Consider the following 23395-nt stretch of genomic DNA (forward strand, 5'->3'; position numbering starts at 1 on the left):
TAAACTTAAAACTAGCCTAGATCCATCTTAACTCTAAATCTATCAAGGGCAAAGACTCATGAGGGATCAAGAGATTTGCATCTCAAAAAATGCGATCCCCACAATACTTAGTAGATCCAAAGTTACAATAAATCTAATAAAAACAATGCTATCATTTACTAAAATAGAGTTTAAGGAAAACTACATCTAAAATTAAATTATCTATTTGGTAATTTATAAGGGGTAGATTTTTATGTATGGTCCACAAAGGATGGACTTTTACCTTATTAAATATATTTGAATTCAAGGAAATTGAAAATACTTTTTAAAGTTTTGGTCGAGCTATGGGATTCGTATTTGAATAAAAGATGGGTTTTCTTTATTCCTGCCTATTTTATGAGAATAATCAAAATTTGTTATACAATTTTAGTCTAGTCTGTTATAATTCTTAGCCTTTGCTACTTTACCCAATCCCCTCCCTTCTCTATACTTAGCCTTTGCTACTTTGCCCAATCCCCTCCCTTCTCTATACTGCTTGCTAAAAGAGGTTTATCCATAGCTCCAGTGTCAAGCAAATTGAGGAAAACATCGAATCGATCTATGGATACTAGGCGATTAAGCAGTTGCACAAAAATGTGAATGGAAAATAATATGGGTCATTGAGTTGAAGAGTGTGCGATGGCAAGTTCAAAACCTAGAAGCCGGTTCCAAGCTTGGACTAAAAATTGTTTTCTTAACGCCCTTACTAAATTCTTAAAATATAAGACTGACTTTTTTAAACCGGATATAAAAAAATGAAAAATGGGCTTTGGTTTTTGATTTCAACACTTCTTTTCATGGTTGTTTGGTTGTTTGCTTCTGCGTCTTTGCGAACAAAAAGATTTTTTTTTTTTTCATCCTTCTTTATGTTATTATTATTATGGGGAGGAAAAAACCAACCACCTCGTATTAAAAAAATATAAGACTATTTACATAATTTAGTGCTTTTCATAATGCACCATAATAGCCACAGTTTAAATGACATATTCCTCCCCTAAAAAAACTCCGATCATATGTCCATTTGAAGCATTTAAAAAATGTAGGTCAAGGAGTGATAAAATTTGAAGGGTTGGTACTATTTTCATTTGGAAGGGCATATGTTCACTTAATCCTTCAAAAATGAAATGGTATTAAAAAATATATTTTTATTGACAAGTATATTTTAAATAACTCTTTATAAAAAAATGAAAAAAATAAATAAATAATGTGCTTCTAAATCTTTAAAATTTTAAAATAAGACTAGCCTTATTCTTGTGAAAATATTAAGATGTTTCTAAAATGTACTTATATAAGATATACTAAGCCAACACAAGCATAAATAACAACTAATAAGGCATTGATTCTGTCGGATGCATAAAAGAATCAACATTTATTTTCTATAGTTTATGTGATATTTTTCATTCAATTTAGGTGAAACCAAGCACCTCTAGATTATTTGTGCGACTAAATATCATCAGAGTCATCTTAATATTTATAATTGTATGAAGAAAATATATGGTCATTGTTTCGCTGAAAAAGGTGAACAATGTTTATGGGTGTAATCGTATTTATAATATGCTCATGAATTTATCAAGGGTTTTGAAAATGTGTAATGTGAGTTTAGGAAAAAAAACCTGTTATCCTTGAGGACCATCAAGATCTATTATATTAATAAACCAATCAAAAAAATTATATTAATAAATTCAAAAGTACAACTATCCAATCACTTTTTTTTTAATTCCATCAGAAATATTTCAACATCTTTCATTTCTACCCATAAAGATTGACTTTTTTAGAAAAAAAGGCACAAACCTATCGAAATAATTAAACAAATATTATAAACTTTCATATTAAAATCAAAAGCAAGGGTGACGAAATTACAAAAAGTTTCTCTGCAACAATGAGATGCCTAGAAGGACATAGAGGATATGTGGTTCACTACTGAGAGCACCCACTAACATCTAACTACTGAAGTTTTGTCAACTAGGGAAACCCCCATATGTTCTTCAACTGCACACATCCATCTATTTGCAACTCCTCCAAACATACAAGCAACTACAAAAAATATATTTATATGTGGATCATGATTCTCATCTACTAAACGTTTCGAATCCTTTCGAGACAATCTCTTGATAATAAGAGCCACTAGACACGTGCTTACACAACAAATGTCAATTTACCTGGGATTCTTGTTGCCACAATGCTTTTAGTGTGTCCCTGGACACCTGAAGAAACCTTAACTTCGCTGGAATCAGAGGAGGGAGAGAAGAGTATGGACACTCTTTCCAGTGAGCCACATAATATTTGGGAACTTCGCGCTGTTTAGAATGCGTTCCAAGAGAGAATCTTATTATCAACAAGGTGTAACCTTGTCATTTGAATGTCGTCAAATTTATCATCGTCATGATATTCACTAAGAATCAATTTAATTTTGCACACGGTTATTACCTATCCATTATCGAAAAATAATAGTTATTACAGGTTTGTTCTTGCAAAACAAAACAATGAAGAACTACAAAATTGAACCCAGATCTTTATTGAATAATATATAAAGGATTATTTGATTGACTACTCATAGAGAATAGCTACAAAAAATCATTATAGCCATTCTCATTCCAACGCCAAAGACAACGAGTCGACGAAGACCAAGAAATATGTCTTCCCAAGTCTCTCAGGTGGTCATGCATATGTATCTTCAGAACTTGGAGAGGATGACACAAAAAGAGCCTCGTCCCATCGTTCTCTTCCACCTCTTTCACCAAACACGTCTGAGTACATTACAATTTGTGGCTTAGAAAATGGCCACATGGACTATGGTTGTTTGAATAACCCTTTCTATTTGAGGGGTTAGATAGTCTCCTCATTCCAACTCCTCCTAATCCAGAAATACCTTCAATCCGCATCAAATAAGTTGATGGTAGAGTAAACTCATGAACATTTTCTTGACATCGAGACCCCTATGATTTATAAAGACATCATAGGAGGAATTGATGGAATTTTTTGGATGGGTGGAGGTGGAGGAATTGTTGGAGTTGTTGGGATGAGCGGAGGTGGATCCTAGAGGTGGTGGTGTAGGTAGCACAGAGGAGGATGCAACCATTCCCAATTGGAAATAGACACAAACAAGGGATGAGTTAGATCCAGATTGAGATTGCAAGGGAGGAGTTGTTGCAGTGAGGGAGAAATTTTGGATAATTGCAATGTGAAACATGCAGATGCTATGCACATATACGTATATATAAATACTCATCAAAATTGTTTATGTCTGAACGCTTATTTTTGTACTGACCGACCATCAACTGCGTCAAGTGCATCGCAGGTAAAAATAAATGTACCTACTAGCGACCATTGACAACGTTGAATGGCGCAACAATCTTTAGGTTCCATTACCCATTACACTTTCTTTAATGCTGAAAAAAACTCCTGCTACCTGCGTACCCTAGACTTTAGAGTCTATATGTTAGTCAAAGAACAAGGCAAGTTGAAAATTGCAACCAGGGCCTGGGGGTAATAAATAACCGAAATTTTCAAAAATGTCCGCCAAACTGACAACCCTTCATAAGGCATTTTATAATGTTATTTAATTTTTTTGAAAACCTATAGAAATCGAAGTTTAATTTGTTTTTTACACATAAATTTTGCACAACACTTCTTTAACATGCTAGAGGCCTCTAGATGGGTTGTAGCGTTTTGAACATTGATGTCAACCACCCAATTTCCTATCTATATTTTAATCTAATGAAAATCATAAATTAAGAGAGACTGTCTAGATTCCTCATCATGAAGAAAATAGATTAAGAAAAATGGATAATTCTGGCTTCTTGAAATTGGTAATTGAAGTAGGGCACATAGTTTATTTTTCTTGGTTTTTTGAAGGTGTCCAACCTTTGAAAGAGCATCTACCACACCATTTTATTCCCTATAAATATGTGCACAATGAATCTCATGGAAGAGAACCATCACAGATGTGATTCTCTTCATCCAGCCAGAGAGGGATGGTGGTCCAAAACATGTCTTCTTTAGGGCCCATTCAATCACCACTTTTGAGTTGCCAAATATCTTAATATCATATATTTCAATCCATCTTGCACAAAATAACAAACCCCATAATTCCATAACTTAGGCCCTTGTTTAGAACTAACACCCCTAGCCAACTAAAATGAAAGTATGTACATGGACATATAATAATATAAGCACCACAACCAGAGCCTTGTGATCAACTGCTCCATCAAAAAAACCAATAGGAAACTTTCTCCAAATATCCACAGGTTGGACATTTCTCGACCTTTGGTGTTTTATTTCTGGCCCAATTTCCATATAGTAAGCCCTGATTTTCATGCACAAACCAAATATATCTAGTTCTTATCTTCAAATAAAAAAGCATTTCTGCAATTCCAAATTCCCCACATGATGTAAAAAAGGAGAGTCATGTACTCTTTATATTCCTGTAGTCATCCCCTCAAACATAAATCCACCAAAGTACGATCCCAAGACTCCTATTACCGCTATCACACCCTAATTTTTCTTACGATAATTCGTCATTTTTTTGGCATAGTTTCAGAGGAATCTAGTACAACACAAAGTTTGATTTGACTCGTTCACTTAGGTTTTTATCTACGAAATCAAATTATTCAAAGGTGAAGAGATTCAAGAAAAGAAAAGGCGTTTAGCCCATAAGAAGTAAGGGTAGCACGAATAAAGGATAGTGCAAGCCCGAACAGGTTCAAAGATGTTGGCAATGATGAGAAAGCTAATAAGTGACTAATTGGTCCCAGATCAAATCAATAACCTCAGCCTCATGGCACAATCATTGAAGTGTTCATTGTGTGCAAAGTTATATTCCTTCTCATACTCATCAATGATCATAAGGGATTCTAGTCAAGTTTCATAGAGAGAAAATTTTAAGGATGTAAATTTATCTTAAGGTTTAGAAATCTTGGTTAAGTTTACGCTTTGTAATATTTTTGTAAAAATATTCAAATTTCCAATAATTTTATATAGTCTCAATAATTTTTAAGCTATTTTTTATGGTAAAATAATTTATATTATAAAATTTGAGCGAATTATTTTTACAAAATAAGAATTGGCATTTTTTTCTTAGCGGGGCCTAAAATTTTCCTTGTTGCATATTAATGGTGTGACTCACATGTTGGAAATTCCTATTGACACACATTCATGAGATCAAAGGGGATTCACCAATGATATTTCTTAGGCTGACCAATATTGGAACCTTCAATGAATAAACCATCATCTCGACCCCCATGTGGCACACAAATGAAAGCTCTAAAAGTGGCAGTACAATAGCCGTTTTTTAGATTGTATAATTCTTAACATTTTTCTTGGTTTGTTTGTTGGCTTCTCTGTTGCAGAAAAATATTAAGCACCATACAATAAACTTTTTTTTATTTTATCACTTGAATATTATTTTATTCTTATCCAATGAAATAAGTAAGACAATAAAATAAAATAATTGACTTACTACATGATCTTTAATATTTGCAGTTAAAATTTAACAAGCTACTATGAACTTTGTATGAATTAAATTGACTACACCGATTTCAAATTTGATGAATATTTTTTACCATCCGATTGTGCAAATTGCACGAGTGCTTTAAAAGTAAAACCAGTGCAAATTTGAGAGTGCTTTAAAATTAAAACCATCAGCTTGCTATCTATGACGCCCTGCAAATTCTTATCTAGAAAAGGAGAACCCTGATCTGTATGTGTACTAATCCTCTGTCGACTACTTAACTTACCTCATCGAGTGAAGAAACTATTGATGGTGTCTTGAATGGGGATGTTTGTTGCGTAAAGGCAACCTTCTCCAACAGTTAGGGAATCTATGAACTAATATTATTTGTATCCCATCAGTGTCTGAAACGATGTGTTCCATATGATGTACGTTATCTTTATTCATCTATATTGTTATCTATATGTTGATACAACATAATCCTCTCAATGAATGTGGGACCTTTTTTCTTTTTTAATAGATCAATATTTATGTTGTGAAAACATTTCCAAGGTGCACAATAAATAGGCATATCCAACGTAGTTTATTTGGCATACTTGGGAAAAAAAACCTGTGAAATAGATATTTAGAGATAGGTAAATAAAGAGCACAAGCATGTACAAGTGTGGATCACATTTAAAAATTAAGACCTAATGAAGGAAGATATAATCTTATTGATTGTATTGATAGAATGACAAGATATAAATGAATGTAGAAACCTCTACTTGTGTAAAAAATAGGTGATTTAACCATAATTATAGGTATATAGTATCTAACTACATGTCAACATTCTCCAATTAGACCACTTCAACATCCCCATCAAAACTGACATGGTCCAGGGGCAACACCTAGGTGCCCATAATTCCTCTATAATAATTGGCACACCAATTTTTTGTTATGCGTAGACCATTACACTTGCATGCCAAGTTCCAACAACCTTTGACATGCCAATAGACAATTAGACATTAACAATTACATAATTGAATCATCTTTGACAATTAAATGATCATTCTTGTAGTCACATGTAACTCCTATGTATAACATATAAAATAAAACAGATGAAAACATCTTTCCCTTTTTTGGCTCTCTAACACAAAGCATTTTATATATTATTTTGTAGTAATACACATATTAATAAAGTGTAATTTACTTTGTGTATACTTCATTTAGTAGTTCTTTCATTTATATTCATGCTTCAATTTCAATAACTTAAGTAGGTCTGTTGTGCAATATATATTTTACTTTTGGTTGACTATATGAAGGACTATATTGTATAACTCAAGTGAAATTAAGTCTGAGTGGTTAGCTCAACCACTTGTTGCCCAAATTTAAGTCAATAGGGCTAGTTTGAATATTCCTAGGTGAGGTATAATAGTCTACACATACAAGTTCACTAGAGATACTAACCACAAATGCAGGGAAGTATCCCTTAGATTTCCCCACATTTTCCTTAAAATGAAGCATTATAAGACATTGTTGTATTTAAGTTTAGACAAGTACAAATATTGCTAGCCAAGAGTGTGTAGTGAGAGGTGTAATAAAACCCTAATCTCTGTAGCAAGTGAACAACAACCAATATAAATTGAAACATAAGAAAACAAATATTCCAATAATTTGAGCTATACCATAAGGGTGAATATAATTTATTTTGATTTATAAGAAATTTAAACCCATGAATGCATGAAGAATTTTCAAAATGAATCTTTAATACAATATGTACCCAATAATAATATTTAATTAACAAGTGAAATTGGTAGCAAGGTTGCTTATACTTGCCTTTTCAAGATGTTTTAATGTGATAGTCGTACTATAACATAGAGAAAAAAATTAAACTTCTTTATACCTTGTAATTCAAAGTATAATGCATTATTTATTAACCTAGATTTCTCCAACAATAATATACCTATATATAAAATCTCAATTTATCAAAATGCAATATGCCATGGACAAATTTTCAAATATATTGTTGAAGATCTTAATTGTACATAAACCTTTTTCTTTATATTATTCTTAATTTAGTGACTTCTATAGTGTAAGAATTTATATAATATTGATTATAATTATTTATTTTCATTTTATAATTCATCTTTATATCACTTCGACAATAATATATTTGTTTATGAAATCTCAATCATCAAAAAACACATATACTCTGAACTTGTTTTAAAAGATATTGTTGATAATCTAAGTTATATATAATCTTTTGTTTTTTCACGTCCATAGGTGTTTTCTTTGCGGGCTTTGGGTGAGAAGACATTCTTCACCTTGGCCAATAGGAAGCATCTATTTTCATCCTCCTCCTTCCACTTAAAAACTGACATTTGTCTTAAGAACCCAGAGCTAGTAGTGACATCTATCTGAAGCACTTGAAGTTGAAATCCTACCATGCCCAGTTCTCCACCGTAGTTACCCAGGCCAACAATCTCCTTTGTTGCCTACACGCGCTCTGGAGAATGCCAACTCTTAGGGCAGAGTCTCGAAGTGGAGACTTTGGCTTGCAAGCTTGCCCTTATAAACCTGTCCCCTGTGGTGTACAACACCAAATGGGACGCCAACGTGAGCGATGGGGATAGGGAGCTTGTAGGTGTGTGGACACCCAACTCCAAATGGATTGTCCATCGGACATAGACTTGTTGGTTTCCCACTAAAAAGTGGAGGTGGGATTAATGGGAACCACCTTGTCAGCTTGAAAGCTTTACCAGAAAAATACATACTCCATTGACTTTGAAGCAGGTGTGGTGCAAGATTAATGGCAACTACCTTTTCAAATTGAAAGCTTTACTAGGAAAAATACATATTGCATTGACTTTGAAGCAGGTGTGGTGGTGTACAAGTAGTGTCAGGGATGCACCGAGATCGAACCCTGAAATCAATTTTACAAGTTGAAGGGTTTGTACAAGGCCTACCGAAGAATTGCATTCTAAACAAAACCCAAAACAAATTTTGGGATTAACAATAACAAATTAGCCAGGTTAGTGACCACCATTTTTAGGGACTAGTCGGACTTAGCCCCACTGGAAGCAAATCATAGGATCCAAGAGGCCACTACCATGCTCTAGCTGACAAGTTTTCTAGTGGAGGAGCACATGTTGTTGTCCTTCGCAGTCAGCCACTACTGATACTGGTAGTGTTGATAGCCAACTAAATTATTTTACCATTCCCACTCCCACCACACAACTCAAGCAATGAGAAGGAGAAGGATATGGAGATGGAGGGGAATATTCATCCATTGAATATCTAAAAACACATCCCAACGACATAAACTCTCTCAAGATTCAATTGCATAACAAGATGATGAAGCGCGATGTATACGGCATTGTGAAAACCCTTGACAGAATGACGTTAGTGGAACCATATGAGATAGAGTGGAGATTGTTGAAGGCGTGGGAAAATTATTATCTTGGAGACATGAGGGAAGCTCATCATACTTATGAATGCATTTTGAAATTCTCTGCCTTCTCCCCCAGGGCTTTGTAGGTACATTTTATTTTTATCACTCCACCCTGCCCAACAATTTTTTTTTTTTGAATAAATGTTGAATTTGAAACGTGGTCAAACTCCACCACGAACTCAATTTGTAGGTTCTATGCCTGTTGGGATTTGAACCTAAGTGCCTTGGTAGAAGTTTAATGTGATAACATTTTTGTCTTCCCTTTTTGAATGTGGGTCCCTTGGTAGAATATTAATACTTTCATATTTCTATCTTCCCTTTCTTGTTCATAAGAGTGACACAGGGATATATTTTTAGAAAATATTTGATAACATCACCGATATATTTGCACTTGCTAGAACCTAATACTATTATTATGCCAATCTCTCGAGCAATTTCCTCAATGGGCTTATTCCGCAAGAGTTGGCGAGGTGTAAACTATTGCAGAGGTTTCTATTACAAAACATTTTTTTCATAGGGTTGATTCCAGTTGGGCTTGGATCAAACCTTAACAATATAGATGTAGTTATATCTTTCTTCTGAATGGATCAATCCATGGGAATGTTGGTAACCTTACTTCATTGTTGAGCACTCTCAATCTTTCTTATAACCGGTTTTCGGGCCCAATTCTTCGAACTCTTAGTAAGTTTCCTCTAACTGTAAGTTTAGATTTACATAACAACAATCTCAGTGAACTGATTCCACAAGATGGATCTCTTTCAAATCAAGGACCCATGACCTTTGTCAGTATTTCAAAGCCTTGTGGATTCTCCTTAAAAATTCCTTGGAAAAATGCCATACCAAGACCTCCTAATCTCAATTTTCCTTTACAAGGCCCTTCCTCAGAGAGCCCTACTAATCAAGGTGTGACCCATGTAGTAAGAAAAGGTCTTAAAAATGGTGTAATTGTTGCAATATCGTTGGGAAATGTTGTGGCTATTCTCATAATTAACCTACTGAAGGCTAGGATATGCCAAAGAAAATGGCGCAAATGTGGAGGAAAAGAGAAATTGGTAGGAGGAAGAATTCGTCAATGTTTATGTAACATTGCGAAGACTTCTAAAACAATCTCAGAGAAGGCAGACCATGGAGATTGCATTCCCATTGACAAATGTTTCATCTTTGATTTAATAAATTGATCAGGGCTTCTTCTTATGTCTTGGGGAATAGTGGATTGGAAATTGTGTACAAAGTGGTACTTGGCAATGGGATTTTAGTGGCAGTGAGGAGGTTGGGGGATGGAGGTGCTCAAAGATTTGAGGAATTTTAGGCTGAAGTTCAAGCCATTGGACGAATTTGACATCCCAATATAGTGAAACTTTGAGCCTATTATTTTGTAGCTAATGATAAATTGTTAATATCTAACTTCATTCCAAATGGAAGCTTGGTAGTTGCATTGCATGGTAAATTTTCTTTTATAGATTCAATTTTAAGTTTTTTATTATTATGGATTTTTTCTCTTCAGCTTGGTTGCTCAAAATACAAGTCTATTTGCAGGGTATAATATTGATAGTTTTAAGGTTGTGGATTTTAATGAGAAGGAAAATCAAAAAATGTTTTTCAACATTGCTTATTAGATCTATTTGATTCATTGTTTTCTATCAATCCTAGGGTGTTGCTTGAAAAACAATTTTGGCCTACTTTGTTCGTAGTTCTAAGGTAGGAAGGCTTATTCTAGGTTAAAAAAAATAGTTTAATTGCAAAGTTGCTCTGACCACTTCAATTAATTAATTCATGACAACTTATATCAAATGCATGGATTTTTTATTTGTTTATAAGATTTAAAGCTAACTCTTTATTCAAAGATATCATATTTTTTATATGTTGTGGGAGAATCATCTTTTTATATCATATTTTATAGGTTGACAACGAGCCTGACGATTCCTACCAAATCCTACAGATAGATCAGGCCATCCAACTACACCTCTTCCATGAGCATCTAGGATAAAAATTGCAAACAGAATCATACGAAGCTGAAAGCCTATCATGTCTGGTGTAGTTACCTAGGTCAACGATCTCCTTCGTTGGCTACGCATATTTTGGAGAATGTATGATCTTGGGGTAAAGTCTCGAAGTGGAGACTTTGTCTTGCAAGCTCACCTCAGAAACCCGTCACCTAGGGTGTATAACACCAAATGAGATGCCATCATGAGGGATGGGGATAGGGAGATGGTAGGTGTGTGGACCCCCAACTCCAAATGGAGTTTTCATTGGACATATACATGTTGGTTGCCCACTAAAAAGTGGAAGCAATATTAATGGCATCCACCTTATCTACTTGAAAGTTTTACCAGTAAAAATACCCACTGCATTGACTTTGAAGCGGGTGTGGTGCAACATTAATGGAAGCTACCTTGTCAACTTGAAATTTTTACCAGGAAAAATAAATATCGCATTGACTTTGAAGCGGTGTGGTCATGTAGAAGTAGTGCTAGGGATGCACTGAGATCAAACATTGAAAGTGATTTTCCAAGTTGGAGGGGTTGTACAAGGCCTATAGAAGAAGTGCATTCCAAACGAAACCCAAATCAATTTTTGGGATTTAACAATAATAAATTAGCCAAGTTAGTCATATGGATTAGTCAAACTCAATCCCATTAGAAGAAAAGAAAAATATTCGAGAGGTTGCTACCATGTTCTTGTTGACATGTTTTTTAATGGAGGAGTGCCCTATTGTTTTCCTTCTCTGCCAGAAAGGTTGCTACCATGTTCTTGCTGACATGTTTTTTAATGGAGGAGTGCCCTGTTGTTTTCCTTCTCCGTCGACCACTACTGCGACTGATAGTGTTGATAGCCAGCTAAACGATTTTACCATTCCCATTCCTACCACACAATTCAAGGAAGGAGAAGGAGAATGGGATGGAGATGGAGGGGAAGCTTCAACGTTGAATATCTTAAAACACATTCCAATGACATGAACTCTCTCAAGATTCAATTTCATACTAGGATAATGAAGCACAATGTACAAGGCACTGTGGAAACCCTTGAGAGAATGATGTTAGTGGAACCATATGAGATAGATTGGAGATTGTTGAATGTGAAGGCACGTTATTATCTTGGATACATGAGGGAATTTCATCATACTTATGAACACATTTTGAAATCCTCTATCTTCTCCCCAGGGCTCTGCAAGTACACTGTAATTTTATAATTCTGCACCAACTAACATTTTTTTTGAATAAATGCTAAATTTGAAACGAAGTGAAACTCCACCAAGAACTCAATTTGCAGGTTTTATGCCTACTCGGATTTGAACTTGGGTGCCTTTGTATAATTTTAATGTGCTCACATTTCTATCTTCCCTTTATGAATGTAGGTCCCTTGGTAGAAGATTAATACTTTCATATTTTTGTCTTCCCTTTCTTGTTCAGAAGAGTGACATGGGGATAGACTTTTAGAAAACCTTTGAGAACATCATTTCTATATTTTCACTTGCTATAACCTATTATTATTACATTGATCTCTTGAGAAATTTCCTTAGTGGGCCTATTCCTCAAGAGTTGGTGAGGGGTAAATTGTTGTAGATGTTGCTATTACAAAACAATTTCTTCATAGGGCCGATTCTAGATGGGCTTAGATCAAACCTTAACAATATAAGTGTATTTAGATCTTTCTTCTAAATGGATCAATCCATGGGTATGTCGGTAACCTTACTTCATTGTCGGGCACTCTCAATCTTTCCTATAACAAGAGTTTGGGCCCATTTCTTCGAATTCTCGGTAATTTGCGTGTAATTGTTAGTTTATATTTACATAACAATAATCTCAGTGGACCGATTCCACAAGATGGATCTCTTGCAAATCAACAACCCACAACCTTTGTAAACAATTTAGAGCTTTGTGGATTCCCCTTACAAATTCCTTGCAAAAATCCCATACCAACACCTCCTAATCTTAATTTTCCTTTACAAGGCCCTTCCTCAGGGAGCCCTACTAATCAAGATGTGGCCCCTGCAGTAAGAAAAGGTCTTAAAACTAGTGTAATTGTTGCAACATCACTAGGAAATGTTGTGGCCATTCCCATGATTGGCCTACTCTCTGTCTGTTTTTATTAGAAGGCTAGGATCTACCAAGGAAAACAGTGTAGATGTGGAGGAAAAGAGATATTGGTGGGAGGTGAGATTCCTCAATTTTTATGTAACAATGTGGAGACTTCTAAAACAACCTCAAAGAAGGGAGACAAGGGAAATCTCATTCCCATTGACAAAGGTTTCAACTTTTATTTAGATGAATTTCTCAGATCTTCTACTTATGAATTAGAGAATAGTGGATTGGGAATTATGTACAAAGTGGTACTTGGCAATGGGATTTCAATGACAATGAGGAGATTGGGGGAGGGAGGTGCTCAAATATTTGAGGAATTTGAGGTTGAATTTCAAGCCATTGGATGAATTCGACATCCCAATATAGAGAAATTCAAGCATATTATTTTGTATTTGATGAGAAATTGTTAATATCTGACTTCATTCCAAATGGAAGCTTGGTAGTTTCATTACATGGTAAATTTTATTCTATAGATTCAGTTTTAAGTTCGTTTTTTTATGGTGGATTTTTTCTCTTCACCTTGATTGCTCAAAATACAAGTCGATTTGTAGGGTATAATATTGATAGTTTTAAGGGTATGGATTTTAATGAGAATGGAAATCAAAAAATGGTTTTCAACATTTCTTATTAGATCTATTTGATTCATTATTTTCTATCAATCCTAGGTTGTTGCTTGAAAAATGTTTTTTGGCCTACTTTGTTCGTAGTTTTGAGGTAGGAAGGCTTACTATAGTTTAAAAAAAGAACATTTGTTATTGCAAAGTTTCTCATACCACTTCAATCGATTAACTCATGATGACTTATATCAAATGCATGGATTTTTATTTGTTTATAAGCTTTAAATATAGCTCTATATTCAAATATATCATATTTTTATATGTAGTGGGAGGATCATATTTCTATATCATCTTTTATAGGTTGACAACAAGCCTGACGATTCCTACCAATTCTTGCAAGTAGACCAGGTCATCCAACTACACCTTTGCCATGGGCATCCAGGATAAAAAATTTCAACAGAACCGTATGTGGGCTAGCCTATCTGCATAAGTGTAGCCCTCATAAATATGTACTTGGATACATTAAGCCCACAAATATTCTTTTGGATAAAAACATGCAGCCATATATTTTAGATTTTTTCTTGGATCTTCTCATTAGTATTGCAGGCAGTGGAGTTGCACCTAAAAAAAGTGGAGGACTTCTTGGTGGATGCCTTCCATTAGGAAAAACCTCAGTTTCTACTCGTGGAAGCACATTCCTAAGAGGAATTATAAGATCAATTGTAGAATGGAAAACTAATGGTGGAAGTTCACATTCAATTGTGAGTAGTTAACAAACTCTAGAAGCCTCTGTTGTTGGCCATAATCCAACACATAAATGGGATGTTTATTCATTTGGAGTTGTCCTTTTGGAAATGCTTACAGGTCAATTTCCAACATTCCAACTTCAATCCTTTGACATGGACTTGGTCACTTGGGTTAGAAAATCATTCAAAGAGGAAAACCCTGATACAAGACATTACAACTTCCAAGACAATCAGCCTTTGAAGGACAAAGTTTTAAGACAAAGTCTTGAGTTGAGAAGAATTTTTATTCTTCTAAATAAATAATTATTTTTTTCAGTTAATGTGAGAAATGGTTCTAGAAGTGAGATATTTGAATAGATAAAGATTAATTGAATCTACACTTAAAATACCTAATTTAGTTAGGAGGTTTATCAGAGATTTTAGGATCCAAGGTATTCTAAGAGTATTCGTAGGATCTTAGGAGCTTGACTAGGAATTTGTATAGGATCTAAAATTAATTCAAATTTACCTATGTGTGTTACATATTCAATGTAATCAATGAGTAGAGCAGAATAGGCTATTAAAAAACAAATTAGGCCAATAGGTTAGGAAATGAGAATTTGAGCATGTATATACAAAAAATAATTAATGGACTAAAGTTTTCACTATATTGTCTTGTATGAATAATTTTGTTTGCATCTATGAGAATTGTTGGTTGAAATTATATGTGTATCTTGTGATGCGTATTGCCCGTCAAAACTGTCTTTTGAATTTGTGCATAGTTGCATGGTTATCTTTTTACCTGCCTTATAGAATGGTGGATCATAGGAAGGTTTGAAGTTGTGTTTGTTAATTGAAAGTGCGTCATGGATGATACTCCTCTCAAATGCACAAATGAGTTAATTGGCTCTCTATGTTGGAAAGTGTGGGAAAATTTCATTGAAGAGACAAAATTGAGCACCTGAGTCGTGAAGCGGAGTGAATTGATTATAGTTAGAATTCTCATTCAAATTAGCATTTATGCCTTCAGTAGATCATTTGGCTCTTTCTCAAATGATTGTGGATGTTAATTTCAGTATGGTGGTGTAGATATGAAATTCAACCTTCGTTGAACTTCCTAAGAGGTGTGAACAACCTGAATTTGGATTTAATGTTGAAAATAGCAACAAGAAATGCTAAAAATAGCATTCAGAATATTCCAATTTTAATTTTTCCTTGAATTAAAATTAGAATTTAGTCTCACCAACTGCTTGGAAAATAATTAATTAATTAATCTTGGATTAATTAGTTGGAGAAATTCAAGCTAGAAGTCTTTGTGAAGTCATACAACAATTATCACTTAAATTAAGGAGATAAGGTTGAGTTGTATTTGATTTGTAATTAGTTAGCTCAGTTTACTGAGTTAAGTCCAGTTAAATTAGTTCCAAACAGTTTGAGAAATTAATTGTGAGTTCAGTGAGTTAATGCATGCATGCATGCAACTGGTGTACTCTAGATAACTAAAGATTCTCTAATAAGTAACTCATGCATGTCAATTCAGACAAAGACCCAGTTGATATTAAAGATAGGGACAATGTACTATCAGTTGCATGAGTTTTCCTATAAAGGAAAGTCATCCATGCAGAAGGAATAAGGTTCCTTGAGGATTGCGAAGTTTTACAGGGTGTGAGATCAGTGTGAGGGATCAGTGTTCCACTTGGTAACAGGAGGATCACCCAGAGAAACTGTGCAAGGAAATAGGAGCTTGGAGTGTAGAGGAGAAGGCTTGTGAGAAGCTTTGATTGCCTATGAGCATCCAGGAGGATTGTACTGAGAGCTGGCTAGCTATGAGAGCTAAGGCTTTGTATGATTCTGTTGTATTTCCACCTTGTATGATAATACAGATAGTGGGGTTTTTAGCTGAGGCTTTCCCCAGAGTATTATTTTGTGTTTCATGTGTATTGATTTTTATTCTCTGTTATATGTGTTCTTCTTGATCTTGCTCAAATCGATTAAGCTTCTGCAAGTTTGATAGTAGAAGTAGATTATAGTATTTTGCTTTGGTATATTGCATTATCGAGTTAATCTACAGTCAGATTTTCTACATAGACCTCAGAGGTAGATTTGTGGAGAATTTGTAGGAACTTCTACATGGTATCAGAGGCAAGTTTATCGGAGCAGTGAACAATATACGAAGAAGAGAATTCGAAGTAAAGAAAAAAAATGGGCCGCGAGTTTGCAGAGAAGATCTGAAGTTTTTTGTGCAAAATTTTTAGAAACAAATAGTAGATCTAGATTCCTTGCAAAAAAATACCCAACTTCGAAGAAACAATCAGCTGAATCGAAATTTCTATGAGGGAGATATCACTGATTTAAAATCAACGTTTTTTCCAGAAAATTTCGTGACAACGGAAAAGATGAAACAGATTGGTGTGCTAGCCAAGAACCTGTATGCACTTGAGGTACAAGATGCATGAAAAGCCTTGAGGAGCAAGGTAAATGTTATAGACTTGGTGGTTGGGAGGCAGATTAAATTACCTCTCAACATGCAGTCCTAGAAGAAGTCTCAGACAATTGTGGAGGAGCCATAATTGGAGATACTGAGAGGAGACCGAGTGGAGGTATCCACTCATGTAGAGACCTCTAGTAGGGGGAAATTTCGAGCCAAGTCGATAGAGGGATCACATGTAGCCATACATCCAGGTGTGAGGTGGGGCGATGTGAAGTGATACTCTTAAGAAGGCTAAAATTGGGCAGGGTCCATTGAGAGGTTTTATCTCATGGATCATATCTTGCTATGGGAGCCAAAAGTACAGAGTAGCGGGAGGAATTAGTGTGCTTGATGCAGTCAGAGATCAAAGTGACAGAGGCTAGAGCAGTTAGATACTGAATGAGAGCAGAGAAGGACTGACAATCATACAGAAAGGCAAAGTTAGTAGAAGCGCAGAGTTTTCAGTCGACAGAGGCAATAGCAGTCAGAGACTGATGACAGATGCATCATACTAATTCAGGTTGGATATTTTTTGTTTCTGGAGTTGCTGGAGCAAAAACAATTGAGAGAAGTGTTTCATGCAAAACATTCCAAAGGTTCAGGATCGGGATCTAGTTGAATTCCTTTCTTGTTGAGAGGGAGTGTTGAAAATAGCAACAAGAAATGCTAAAAATAGAATTTAGAATATTCCAATTTTAATTTGTCCTTGAATTAAAATTGAGAATTAAAATTCGAATTTAGTCTCACCAGTTGCTTGGAAAATAATTAATTAATTCATCTTGGATTAATTAGTTGGAGAAATTCAAGCTAGAAGTCTTTATGAAGTCATGCAACAATTATCCCTTAAATTAAGGAGATTATCCCTTAATTAAGGAGATAAGGTTGAGTTGTATTTGAGTTGTAATTAGTTAGCTCAGTTTACTGAGTTAAGTCAAGTTAAATTAGTTCCAAATAGTTTGAGAAACTAATTGTGAGTTTAGTCAATTAATGCATGCATGCATGGAACTAGTGTATTCCAGATAACTGAAGATTCTCTCATAAATAACTCATGCATGTCAGTTCAAACAAAGACCCAGTTGAGATAAAATACAGGGACAATGTACTATCAGTTGCATGAGTTTCCCTATAAAGGAAATTCATCCATGCAGAAGGAATAAGGTTCCTTGAGGATTGTGCAGTTTTACAAGGTGTGAGATCAGTGTGAGTGATCAGGCTTCCACTTGGTTATAGGAGGATCACCCAGAGAAACTGTGCAAGGAAATAGGAGATTGGAGGGCAGAGGAGAAGGCTTGTGAGAATCTTTGATTGCCTATGAGCATCCACGAGGATTGTACAGACAACTGGCTAGCTATGAGAGCTAAGGCTTTGTATGATTATGATGTATTTCCACCTTGTATGATAATACAGATAGTGGGTTTTTTAGCTGAGGCTTTCCCCAGAGTATTCTTCTGTGTTTCATGTGTATTGATTCTTCTTCTCTGTTATATGTGTTCTTCTTGATCTTGCTAAAATCGATTAAGCTTCCACAAGTTTGATAGTAGAAGTAGATTATAGTATTTTGCTTTGTTATATTGCATTATCGAGTTAATCTACAGTCATATTTTCTACATATACCTCAGAGATAAATTTGTAGAGAATTTGCAGGAAATTCTACATTTAATTCCTTAAGAATTGTGTGTTGGAAATTGAGACTAAATGTAAACTCTCTCAACCACTAAAGGCAAACACCCTGCATATGGTAAATCATGAGATTTGGGAATTTTTTGTTATAGTTTGAATTGAACCTGCATTAAGTTGAATTGGGAAAACTTGACCCTGCAATCTTTGAACATAGTGTGGATCTTTGCTAGAGTGTATGGTATACCCTAAATGTAGCAAGGGAAATTTCATTGGACGAAAATACATTGAGCATGGAAATTAGTGGAGACTTCATTTAATAAGAAAAGGAAATTTGTATGTGAAAAGGGGTTTATCAAAGAAATAGGTCGAATGTTTATTTCTTGAGAAAGAAAGTGGTATTATTTTATGTTGAATGAAACATAAGTAGATGATATTATGGAAGAGAAGATGCTTAGTGGAAGAAGTGAGAATGTGATCCAAAATATTTTACTTATAGATGCATCAGAATTACGTGAAACAGAGCTTAATAAACATGGAACTTAAAAGCACATAAAACAATGCGGAAATAATAAGATAAGCATGAAACCATGACCAAAAGATTTGATTATGAAGTTCATCCAATTTGGACTATGTCTTCGGGCCCTGCTCAATAGTGGGGAGGCCTTCATTCATTAAGTGGCATAAAAATACATAACGTACAAGCAACATCCAATTACAATCCTTATACCTCCAAGCTGGAAGGTGGACGAAGAATGGAGAGCCCATCTTCAGAAACAGGTAGTACCACTAAAATCCTGGCGAAAATTTGTGCAAAATCGCCTATCCGAACACCCAATTTCGGAGAAATGAAGCTTCTACACCCTCTCAGAACCTCCCGGCTGCTCAAGGCGAGGTTACAACCTGCTGCCAGGTCAGGTTAATACTGTACACAATAGTTTCTAAACTTCTATGCCAGACTCTCTCTTTTTCTTGTGCAAACAATCCATTATATATGTTGGTGGCTAACTCCTCAACCCTAATAGTTTCAACAAATGACAAGTATAGCAGGCAAGTGGTTTCCATACCAAGAATCTTGAACCTAGAATAGTATGTGGGTAATAACCTATTTAAACATATAAAAACCTTCATAACCTCTTAACCGCACATTACCTTAACCCGGTGGCTTTAACACAGAGAATCAATGTTTAAATCAGTGGACAGACCCGTGCCTTTACATTAAGCGATGAGCGAAAGGTGATGATCTATTATTGAATGTTAGTTTTGTTGTGCTAATTTCAATTACAGATTTATAAACACATGCTTGTTCATTGCTTCCTATGCGTATATTTCCTTAGGTTGTTTGGTGATTGAAAGAGATAAATTTCATCAAGTTTAATGTGACATTTGTGAGAAAAACAGCTTAAAAGAATAATGTTGAACAACAGCAATAAAAAGTACTACAAACCATCAATTGAAAACTTTAATATAGTGTTTTGATGAAGGATTTCACCCCTACTGGGCTACAGCTCCTTGGTCCAACTTCCATGGCTTGGGCCTCTATATTAGCTCAATACGGAAAAAAATGTTGTTTACAAATCTCTACTTCTCCTGATACCTGAACCAATGTGTTCAGAATTTGGAAATTAGCTAGGAACACCTTTTCCTAAGCTCAATTTGGTCAAAAATTGCTCCAGTTATGGCTCAAACAGTTTTTCCCTACAATTTCTCCTCCAAATCTATAAGAACTCTAGTTAGGTCCGTTAAATTTGGGGGCAAGCCCGAAATTAGTGAAATCCACCAAAATTCTGCCAACTACTAATCTAGGTTTAATTAAATTTAAGTGGAGTTGATTAGTTGTTAACTGCGGATTAGTGCAAATTATCGTGCAATTAACTAACCGTGACCCGACGGATTTGGTGGAGCAGACACATGGCGTATAATAAATGTTAATACGTTATTCACCGCGCTGACCGTCGTTGGATAGACAAAAACCCTTAACCATTTGCATTAACCCTTTGTGGTCATGTAGGCTTGTTCACATGTATACATTAACTCTTGTGGTGTTGGTTTATGGAGCTTGTTAGGTTCCTATACCAATAGGAGTCATAATTTTGAATGACTAAGGTTAAGCCATGTAATATTGTACATAACTTTGCTTTCTACAAATGCTTTCCATATTATAAAAAGTAAAAAATGTAAAGAGGGTATGTCCTAAAAGAAAAATTAAAGGACAAAAGAATAAGAGAAGGTAAAAAAAGAAAATGAAAATATATGAACCCTAAAAACAAAGAGACCATGAAAGTGTGCAAGTCTAAATGCCACTACTATTTACTTTTATGCATTATAATGATTGCGTGCAACTTGTTATTCATGCCACAATCCATGGTAATCAAACTATTTAATCTAGGTTATTCCATGCTTTGAATTTTATGTTTATAGTTAGAGAATAAAATCTGACCAAACAGTAATCTTGGCAGATCATTAAATAGGTAGAGAAAATAAAAGGAGCTCATAAGCTTAATCTAAGCCCTTGGAGGATATAAGGTTAGAAATAGATAGATTACTTTTCAAAAGAAAAATAGATGAATAAGGGTTTTCTAGCCTAAATGCACCCAAAGAAATGAAGAAAATATGTTAGAGGTAAGAAATGGGTAAGTAGAAGAAAGGTTGCTGAACTACAAAGTTAATTGGATCAAAACACATGCATCATGCTTATACACATCTTTCAACATGTATGGTCAACTATGGAAGCAAAGACAAAGGTTTACAAGTTCATGTGATTAACTCCCCCTCATTCATTTTCCCCTTTACTTACTAATTTCCTATCTACAAGTATGTTCTAGTACTTTTAATCCTATAAGTCAAACAGGCTCAAGGAATTTCTCTGACTTTTGGTGGGGCCGGACCCTCGGCTTAATGACTTATGGACACAAGTGCTAGAATCCCCTTCATACAAACCATTTCCCCTCATCACCCTAAGAAAACCCCTTTTCCTAAGGTTAAACACCATTTACCTAGGAAAAGTGAAACCCCCCCATATAAATCCATTTTTTCTCAAAAAAACCCACAAAAAACCTTTTATCCTAAGTATAAAGCAAAGTGCATGAAATGTTACATTTTATCTTTTTACTTAGGAAAAACCCACTCCACCCATCACATTTCATATTAATTATTAACTTTATTATATAATTCCTGACATTACCTTTTTCCTGTATATTAAGTAAACCCCTAAATTAAAATCCCAACCATTAGTTTTAATAAAAACTATATAAATTACCCATATCCCGATACGACCTTACTTAATTTACCTAATCCCGATAAACCTAAGTTAATCCTGTCATTAACCTCACCCGATTCTCTAATCCCGCGATTAAGCCCCGCCCGATCACTTAACCCAGGATTAATTCCTAAATTAATCCCAAACTATTGTGATCAAAACCCCTGCCGCTCCCCCCCCGGCCCTCAACTCTCATTCATTTCCTCTGTGCATCTTCTCCGCCCGACTACTGTCAGATCACAATTGCCCAAATCTAACAGACCACATCCATATTGGCCGAGCCCGATAGCCAACCTTTACCCACCCGATAAGGCGGTTTTCCCCAACCCCCCGAATGCTACGTGCCGCGCTCTAAAGTAGATTAGGTGACCCCTCCTAAAAACTACCCACGCCACAAAAGCAGTGCAACGACCCTTAATACCATCTCCCCACCAACTCGATAAACCACCTACGATTCGTAAATATGAAATTTTGCGCCATATTCAAAAAAGTTGCCCGTTAAGCTTAAAACCCCGAAAACCTTTTTTTTCATACCTTTCGCCCATTTCACAGTTAAAACTGTCAAACCCTTTAGCGCCATCCCAAACCTCTATGACGCAATTCCATTTCCATTTACATCCAAAACATTGCCACGACCCCTTCCCCAAGCATCCCTGTGCCAGAAATCTATCAATCACCTTCCATGCAGACAGAGGTTTTCTTAATTATTATTGAATTTGCAGATAATCAGCCAAAGACCAGAGCTTGGATAAACAGTTCTGATACTAGTCGCAAAACCTGTTTACTCCAAGACTCAACAAGAAACCTATTAAAATCCTATATTTAGAAGAAGAAGACCATTATACAAGGAACAAAGATGAAGACAATTACACACAGAACCAAGAAGAAAACACTTATACATAGCATGGTCAGTCAAAACAGAGGAACCAGACCAAAGATGTAGTTATAAGACAAACAAATAAAACAGATAGAGGCTTGATCAATATCCACTTCTCGATGCTGATACACATAAAAATAAAAGAACTTACTGTTGAAACACACAGTAAAAGGTTAAATTGTGCAGTAAAGGAAAAAACACAGTGAAGGATAGACAGGTCATCAAAGTGAAAGAGTATCAGAGTCAGAGAGTATCAAATGAAATCCAGAAGTAAATAAAGCCTCCAATGTAATGATTCAAACAAAAAAGAGCATAAAGAGCTAAAATCAAACCATAAAATCCAGCAGTACCACAATAAAAAGGACAACATGAAAGCAGTTCACTAGCTGCCTCTATCTTCCCGCAAGAAGATATTTGTATTTTCTATATTAAATCTCAAGTTAATCTGAGATATTTGTAATAAAACCTTAGTATAAATACTTCACAATTCGAAGTATGTGGTGTGGATTCTTAGAGATTTCTATAGACTTCTTGATCGAAAGATTGTAAAGCCATTGGAGCATTGACTGAGCCAACAAGTTGGATTGATGAATAAAGACCAGATATTTCAAAGGATTCATGTGTAGAGCGAAGTGAAGATAAGTATTTTCTCACATTGTTATCTCTTAAAGTTTTTCCATAATGTTTATCTGAATCTGAATGCCATAACTCAAGTATTATCTCAAAATTTGTTTAGTTACACTCTATTATAATAGTTAGGCAAATACATGTTTTCTACTAATAATCTAAGTTAAGGAATTCTTAATTGCTCCTTAGTTGAGGTTGTTTCTTTATAATCTATAGCAGAGGATTCTTAATTGCCCTTTGTTTCCAATTACCATTTGTTCCTCGTTTCAATCCCGGTCTGAGAA

The 23395-nt window shown here is 35.1% G+C and overlaps 1 protein-coding gene and 2 pseudogenes across 1 annotated transcript in view; all 3 read left to right on the forward strand.

The window, feature by feature from the left end:
• Window positions 1–8069: 8069 nt before the first annotated feature.
• Window positions 8070–8983, forward strand: LOC149197775 (uncharacterized; annotated as a pseudogene).
• A 1999-nt stretch (window positions 8984–10982) lies between these two features.
• Window positions 10983–12087, forward strand: LOC149197776 (uncharacterized; annotated as a pseudogene).
• Window positions 12088–12877: 790 nt separating this feature from the next.
• Window positions 12878–23395, forward strand: part of LOC149197777 (receptor protein kinase-like protein ZAR1) — a 69055-nt gene continuing 58537 nt past the window's right edge. The window contains 5 exon segments of the mRNA XM_089408789.1: window positions 12878–12891; window positions 12999–13342; window positions 13345–13440; window positions 13942–14277; window positions 14320–14400. Coding sequence (XP_089264915.1) covers window positions 12878–12891; window positions 12999–13342; window positions 13345–13440; window positions 13942–14277; window positions 14320–14400 — 871 coding nt within the window.

The sequence above is a fragment of the Pinus tabuliformis genome, chromosome 2_2, assembly GCF_031772625.1.
Source record: "Pinus tabuliformis cultivar Carrire ecotype Pingquan chromosome 2_2, CPIR1, whole genome shotgun sequence".
Taxonomy (NCBI): domain Eukaryota; kingdom Viridiplantae; phylum Streptophyta; class Pinopsida; order Pinales; family Pinaceae; genus Pinus; species Pinus tabuliformis.